Here is a 7,994-nt window from a genome sequence, read left to right as displayed (position 1 = left end):
CACCCTATGCCACCATTCATTGTCATTGTTGCCGTCACAACCACCATTGCCATTGTCGCCACTACAACCATCACCATTATCACCATTGTCACCATTGTCATTGCTATTGTTGCCATCACAACCATCAGCACCACCACTTCCTTTGTCACCTCCATTGTTGCATTGCAACTACAACCACTACCATTGTCACCGCCATCATTGTCACCACTACACCCTTCTATCGTTATCTGGTTTGTATCATGGTGCACACCAAATATTGAATATGATTCAGGCTTATCATACTCTTATCCTATCATGTTCTTATCCTGTTCGTATATCCTAACTTATCTTATCCTATCCTGACCACCAAACATATTGTAGTGGTAGTGACAACAATGGTAGTGGTAGTGGTGGAGTCAGTGGTAGTTGTAGTGGCGACAATGGTGGTGTCAATGACAATGGTAGTGGTAGTTGGTGGCGGAAATGGAGGTGATGAGGATGGAGAAAATGGTGATGGAAGTGATGGTAATGATGATGGCGATGGTGATGGCAACGAGAATGACAATAATTATGGGATGGTGGTAATCATGATGTAGCTCCATGTGGAGCTTGTAGGCCTTGGATCTTCTTCATCAATGGAGTCCTTTGCTTCTTGAATATCAATGGCAGCGGAATGGAGAAGGAAGAAAGATGATTGGAGACGCCACTTCAAGGAGAAGATGAGTCAAGAAGAAGCTCACCACCATAGGAAGCCATGGATAAGAGCTTGAGGGAAGAAGAAGATGAGTGGAGGGAGAGGAAGAAAAGGAGCACGAAATTTTGTGCCTCAAATGAGGTATGAACTTTGAAGTGTAATTTTCAAATGATCAAAGTTGAAAAAATGCACACACATGACCTCTATTTATAGCCCTTTGTCACACAAAATTAAAGGAAAATTTGAATTTCTATTCAAATTTCACTTGAATTTGAAATTGAATTTGTGAAGCCAAAATTTCACTAATTATAATTAGTGAATTTTAGCTATGGTTCAACCCACTAATCCAAGATCAAGTCCAAGATTCTCCACTAAGTGCGCTTAGGTATCATGAGGCATGTAAAGCATGAAGGACATGCACAAAGTGTTGACTATATGATGTGGCAATGGGGTGTAGCAAGCAAATGCTCACCTTCCCCTCTAAAATTTAATTGGATTGGGCTTTTCCCAATTCAATTAAATTTATTTTCAACCACACACATCAAATATTCACTTAATGCATGTAAAATTAGAAAACTACCCCTAATACAAAAACTAGTCTAGGTGTCCTAAAATACAAGGACTGAAAAATCCTACATTTTTAGGGTACCTTACCTATATTATGGACCCTAAATACAAGGCCCAAAAATAATGAAATCTTAATCTAATATGTACAAAGATAAGCGGGCTCATACTTAGCCCATGGGCCCGAAATCTACCCTAAGGCTCATGAGAATCCTAGGGCCTTCTCTTGCATCTCTGGCCCAATCTTCTTGGAGTCTTCTATCCAATGCCCTTGCGGGGTAGGATTGCATCATTCCCTCCCCCTTGAAAAGGATTTGACCTCACATCCCAAGGTTCTTGAAACTCTAGTCTTTTTTCCTCAACACCTGTAAAAAGAACAAAAACATATGTATTAGTGGTGTTTGGTATGTTGAAGTAAGGTAAGGTCTGAAAACCCATTTCCTGGGCATCTTCCCATGAAGGAACATGGTTCCTCACCAACTCAATGAGTGGTGCTACAAGTATAGAAAAGTATGGGACAAAACTTTTGTAAAAGTTTGTTAAGTCATGGAAGCCCCAAATTTTTCTTATACTTGGTGGAGTGGGCCACTCAGGAATGACCTTTATTCTCTTAGGGTTCATGGGAACCCCTTGATCACTATTTAAAAAATTAAGAAAAGTAATGCAATAAAACATACCTTTTTCTGTATTTTCATGTTGATTATTCCTACCAAAAAGTATGACAAACCTAAGGTGTCCCATACAAGTACCTAAGTTTGTATTGAAACTAAAAATAAGAAAAAAACCTACCTAATGAGTCCCTATGTACACAAATCATGAAGATGTTGGGTGCACGAGTGATTTTACAAAAGAGGGTTGCACCACTCAAAACATTCATCATACCACCTATTTTAGGGATTTGGTGCCTAATAATACCTATTTTGGGCACCAACAAAACACAAGGATTTAAACTCTTGCGAACCAAACCCTCATCCAACAACTCCTTTACTTGAGGAATAAACTCAAGCCTAAGAGATGTGGCAATGCTACCAAGTGTCTTTTTACAAAGGAGAAAATATGGAGGTTGTCTAAGAGGGGAAATTTCTTTAATATTTGTCTTTATTTCAAAATGCCTTTCCTTTTTAGCTAACCTCTTGGAGGAGACACTTACCTCCTTACACTCCTCCTTAACCATTAAAGGTTATCCTTCTTCTTGGGGGTAGATCTCTTCACTAGATTCTTCCCCTTTTGCTTCTTCACTTTCACTAAAGGAAGGTGAAGTAGTAGCCTCATCTTGGCTACTATAAATATTTTGGTCCCTCATAATCATAGTTTTCTTGGTGGGGCATTGAGAAGTAATGTGTCCTCTTCCAAGACATTTAAAGCACTTCATGGAGCTAGTCTTCTCTTGCATACTAGCCTTAAGGAGTTGCTTTTCTATTGTCTTCCCTTATCATCTTTGGGCTTAGAAGGTGTCACCCCTAAGATGCCTTGACCTTGGTCTTTCTTTGGATAAGAGTGAGAGCCATAAGATTTTGAAGTAGACTTCCTTTTAAGTTGTTGCTCTACCCTTATTTCCCAATCTAAGTTAGCCTCTACATTGTCCTTTCCATGGAAGTATGGGAGGTTAATGTTAGCCTCTTGAGGCTTTCTTTCCTTTTCTCTCCTATGGTAGTGAGGTCTAAGATGTGACCTATGCCTTCCTTCATAATAGTCATGAAATTCTTCACTTAGGATCTTGCAAGAGTTATGACTACTATAGGAGGCATATTTTTCTTTTCTTAACTCTTTTAGTATTTTCCTTCTTTCTTCTTCCCTTATTTGTTCCCTCTCATCTTGATTTATTTTTACTCTCTCTTTTCCTTTCTCTTTTCTTTCTAGTTTTTCTTTCCATAACTTGAGGGAACTTAACTCATCTAAGATTCTAGATAGAGGGTCCTTATGACTAGTACCCTCGCCATTAACACTAGATGAATGATGACTCATGTTGGTTCCTAAGTTGTGGTTCTTTCTTGTTGGGGGTTTGTAAAAAAGGTAAAAGCTAAGGTTTCAAAAGAACTCAAGATAAGGGTGATAAGAAAGAAGAAAGCACTATGCAATAACAAGATAAACTAGGTGTGACTAGTAAAGAAAATAAACTATGAAAGTAAGCAAGAAATTAAAGTGAAAGAAATGTAAACTAGGTGGATCCTAAAAGTGATTGGATGACCTCATTTAAGGTTCCCAACAAAACACTCACTGTCCTAAGGAAAAATTGCCTAAAATTATTACACACAAATGGAAGTATGGTAACCTATTGGAGGCTTCCAACTTACTTCCAATGAAAGGCTTTTTTGTTACAAAATTTGAAAGCAATGAAGGTATGTAAATTCCTAATTAAAAAATTTACAAAAAGGTCCTCAATTTTGGTGGTTGTTCTCTCTTTGGTGATTCACTCAATTTGGAGTGTTTCTTAGTCCAATAGCTCTTAAGGTGGTTGGCCCCTTGCTTCTTGACTCGAATTCTTCAAGGGATGACACCAATCCTCCTTTCCAATTCCCTATATGGCAACTCACAAACAAGGAAACAAAGAGACAAACAATAACCAAAGACCAAAAAAATGAAATGAAAGCTAAATCAATAGAGTTTTAACAAGACAAATTTTCAAGGATTATTCAACAGTTAAAGCAATGAAAAACACACAAAAACAAGCTTGGACTCAAAGAGAAACCTAGAATGACTCTAAAATAGAGTAGAAAAACTAAAAAAAACGACTCAAGAAACCTCTAGTTTTGGCACTTGTTTTCACAATAATTTTCAATTGAAATTTTAGAACTAAGATTGGTATAAAATAGGCACCAATTATAAAACAAATTTCAAGCCAAAACAACAAGCACACTTTCTTTTCACTTTTTTTCCTGAATACTGATTTTTCTACCAACTTGTGTGATTTTTATTATTTTTTTACTTTTATCCAAATCACTTGGTTCTTTTTTTTTATAATTTTGGTACAAATGTCCAGAAAATTCAGTAACTAATTCAGCTCAAACTTCGTAGTGACCAATTCCCAGTAATTTATACAAGTTTGTATGTTCAAGCTGCCAGTACCAGCGATTTCAACCTAGAAATCAAGAGTAGTATTTATGTTGCTTAAGGCTTGGATAGTTACAATTTGTGTTTGCTTATGCTCAATTATCTTGAATAACACAATTCAAGAGAGCTTAAAACTTATTTTGATTCACAAATCCAGCCACAACTCAGCACCACAACTCAACTTCATCATAGGCATCATGTAGGAAACTTAGAAAACAAAAAAAAGTTTAACACTAAGATTACTTCTAGGAATTGATTTAGAACATGTTATGAACTAAATAACATGCATGATTAGACTCAAAATTCAAAAGATAGGCTAAGAATGACAAGAATACATGAACAAATGTATCTAGAATTTAATCAACAAAATAAAAATTCAACACAAACTTAGAACATAATGTGACAATTATTATGACTAAACATGACTCTAAGACAATATGGATTAAGTGATTTACACTTAGATTTTTGTGTTTTTTTTTTCTAATCAATATTTTGGAATAAAATTTAGATCTAAAAGTTCAGCACAAGATGATTATGACTGAAAAATGATATAACCTAAAATCAACACAAAAACATTATTCAAGAGTAGATCTATAAAATTTGAACCATAGAAATGCAAGAATAAGTGTAGATCTAAGGTTTAATCAGTTTATTTTTTTTGAATTTACTCTAAACAGCACCAAACCACAAGACAATGGAGGATATACATGGAGAATAAGATGAAGAACAAGGAATTAAAGTTAATTGACCGAACAAAAAGATAGAGGAGCAAAAGAACATCACCTAGATGAAGATGCTCTTGATACCACATGATGTAGCTCCATATGGAGCTTGTAGGCCTTGGATCTTCTTCATCAATGGAGTCCTTTGCTTCTTGAATATCAATGGCAGTAGAATGGAGAAGGAAGAAAGATGATTGGACATGCCACTTCAAGGAGAAGATGAGTCAAGAAGAAGCCCACCACCATAGGAAACCATGGATAAGAGCTTGAAGGAAGAAAAAGATGAGTGGAGGGAGAGGAAGAGAAGGAGTGTAAAATTTTGTGCCTCAAATGAGGTCTGAACTTTGAAGTGTAATTCTCAAATGATCAAAGTTGAAAAAATGCACACATATGACATCTATTTATAGCCTAAGTGTCACACAAAATTGGAGGGAAATTTGAATTTCTATTCAAATTTCACTTGAATTTGAAATTGAATTTGTGGAGCCAAATTTTGGAGCCAAAATTTCACTAATTATGATTAATGAATTTTAGTTATGGTTCAGCCCACTAATCCAAGATCAAGTCCAAAATTCTCCACTAAGTGTGCTTAGGTGTCATGAGGCATGTAAAGCATGAAGGACATGCGCAAAGTGTGACTATATGATGTGGCAATGGGGTGTAGCAAGTAAATGATGACCTCCCCCTCTAAAATTTAATTGGATTGGGCTTCTCCCAATTCAATTAAATTTATTTCCAACCACACACATCAAATATTCACTTAATGCATGTGAAATTACAAAATTACCCCTAATACAAAAACTAGTCTAGGTGCCTTAAAATACAAGGGCTGAAAAATCCTACATTTTTAGGGTACCTTACCTATATTATGGATCCTAAATACAAGGCCCAAAAATAATAAAACCTTAATCTAATATGTACAAAGATAAGCAGGCTCATACTTAGCCCATGGGCTCGAAATCTACCCTAAGGCTCATGAGAAACCCTAGGGCTTTCTCTTGCATCTCTGACCCAATCTTCTTGGAGTCTTCTATCCAATGCCCTTGCGGGGTAGGATTGCATCAGTGGTGATGGTGGTGGTGGTGACGACAATGATAATGGAGGAGGTTGCTATGATAGAGATGGCGGTGAGGGTGCAATGACAGTGGTGGTGGTGATGGTGATTGTGGTGGCGACTATGGAAGCAGTGATAAGGGTGGTGGTGGCGAAAGCAACGACATTGATGATAGGGTTGGTGACAATGGCAATGGTTGAAACAAAAGTAATGACGATGGTGATAGTTGCAGTTATAGTGGTAGTGACAGTTGTAACACCCTGAAATATTACTAATTATAAATCGACATTTAATTGTATTTATCGTGTTATTTGACTATATGGTTGACTTGAATGAGTTGAGGTATGGCTTGAATTAGTCATGTGTGAATTTCTTGATGTGGATGTTGAGTTATGTGGAGTTTTGTTGAGCTAAGTTGAAATTATGAGATTTCAAATTTTGCCTTAACCTATTTCAGTAAAATCGTGATCCCAAATTCGTTAACCATTGGATCATCTCAAATTTTGTCTGGAGCTTCCTAAGACATTTCTACACAGTCTGACTGTTGGGATTTTGAAAACAACAACTTTTGATGTCTCGCTAAGCGAGAAGGGCGTGCTAAGCGCAATTCCAACCCGAGAAGGAATTACGCTGAGCGAGCAGGGGCACACTGGGCGCAATTCCAACCTGAGAGGGAATTGCGCTGAGCGAGAGTTGGCCCGCTGAGTGAGACCTAGTGCAGAGGAAGTTGCGCTAAGCGTGAAAAGTGGACTTCCGCTTAGCGAGACAAGCTCGCTAAGCGAGATCTGCGGATTATATATACGTTCTTCAGCGTGAAAAATATGATTTTCACTCTCTCCTTCTCTCCAAACGCCACCCAAATCCTAACACCTCCTTCTCCACCACCCACAACCACTGGTGGCCGCCACGAGCCACCGTTGCTTGTCGCCGAATCCCTACACCAAGAGGAACATTTTAATCAGAGCGGAATCCTCAGAATCCTCCTCAAGGATTCGGTGGAGAAAATTTCCCCAATCCTCCATTTCAAAGCTTCTCTGAGGTAATCTTGACTTCTAAGCTTTTCTCTTAGTTAGTTTGAGTTTCTCTTAGTGTCTCTTGTGTTTTGGGTACTGTAATAGGGTGTTTTTACACTTCCTTTGAAAAACCCTTGAGAATAAGACATTGTAAAAGTTATCTTTTTATAACGTTGATGTTATTTCTGTGACCTTCACTGAACCTCGGTCAAATTGGTGTGATCAGAATTTTAAAATGATATCTCCTTTTAGTAGAATCACCCTTCAGCCCTTTGTGTTTTAACAGGGGTATTTGACTCCGAATGTTGTCATTAACCATGTTTTTGAAATCTATACTAAATTTCTTTCAATTTGGTATATAGAACCTTGCTTTTGGACTGACGAACGTGAATGAGAGAGGTCTCTAATCGACACAAAGAGAAACTGACGTAGAGCTCACGATAGGTGAGGGGAGTTTATTATAATTTACGCCTTTTAATACCATAGATGGGGTCAGGGAACCTAACTGTGGGGATGTATGCTTGTCCCTGTTGCATGCAGATTTTCAAGAAAACAATGTTTTTGACTAATGGGATGCGATATATCTATTATTGATTAATAACATTATTGTTTTTATTAGACTTGTGTTGTCTGAAGACCTGGGGAGTGTGAATCTCAGGCATGAACTATATATGTATATGCGGAGTGTGACTTACTGATGATATTTCTATTGATGACATTAATTGATATGAGGTGGCATTGATGTTTATGATAATATTGATATGAGATGATGTTGTTATTGATGACTATGTTAACATGAGTTGATGTTGTTATTGATGACTATGTTAACATGAGTTGATGTTGTTATTGATGATTGTGTTAATATGAGACGATGATGTTGTTATTGTTAATGTCATTGAGATGAGATGATGTTGATG

General features: G+C 37.2%; 1 protein-coding gene across 1 annotated transcript; it reads left to right on the top strand.

The window, feature by feature from the left end:
- Positions 1-374: 374 nt before the first annotated feature.
- LOC102664909 (heterogeneous nuclear ribonucleoprotein L-like) lies at positions 375-6,328 on the top strand. Its single transcript, XM_006605043.1, has 2 exons — positions 375-571; positions 6,076-6,328. The coding sequence occupies exons 1-2, from the start codon at positions 375-377 to the stop codon at positions 6,326-6,328; spliced, it is 450 nt and encodes a 149-aa protein (XP_006605106.1).
- The last annotated feature ends 1,666 nt before the right edge of the window (positions 6,329-7,994 follow it).

The sequence above is a fragment of the Glycine max genome, chromosome 19 (genome assembly GCF_000004515.6).
Source record: "Glycine max cultivar Williams 82 chromosome 19, Glycine_max_v4.0, whole genome shotgun sequence".
In the NCBI taxonomy this organism is placed as follows: domain Eukaryota; kingdom Viridiplantae; phylum Streptophyta; class Magnoliopsida; order Fabales; family Fabaceae; genus Glycine; species Glycine max.
The sequence above is the reverse complement of the archived record's forward strand: the minus strand, read 5'-3'. Positions and strand labels throughout refer to the sequence as shown.

Coding starts and splice junctions, on each gene's coding strand:
- LOC102664909 (XM_006605043.1), top strand. CDS start 375: ATGGTAGTGGTAGTGGTGGAGTCAGTGGTAGTTGTAGTGGCGACAATG. Junction 572..6,075: donor GGGATGGTGGTAATCATGAT/GTAGCTCCATGT, acceptor GGATTGCATCAG/TGGTGATGGTGGTGGTGGTG.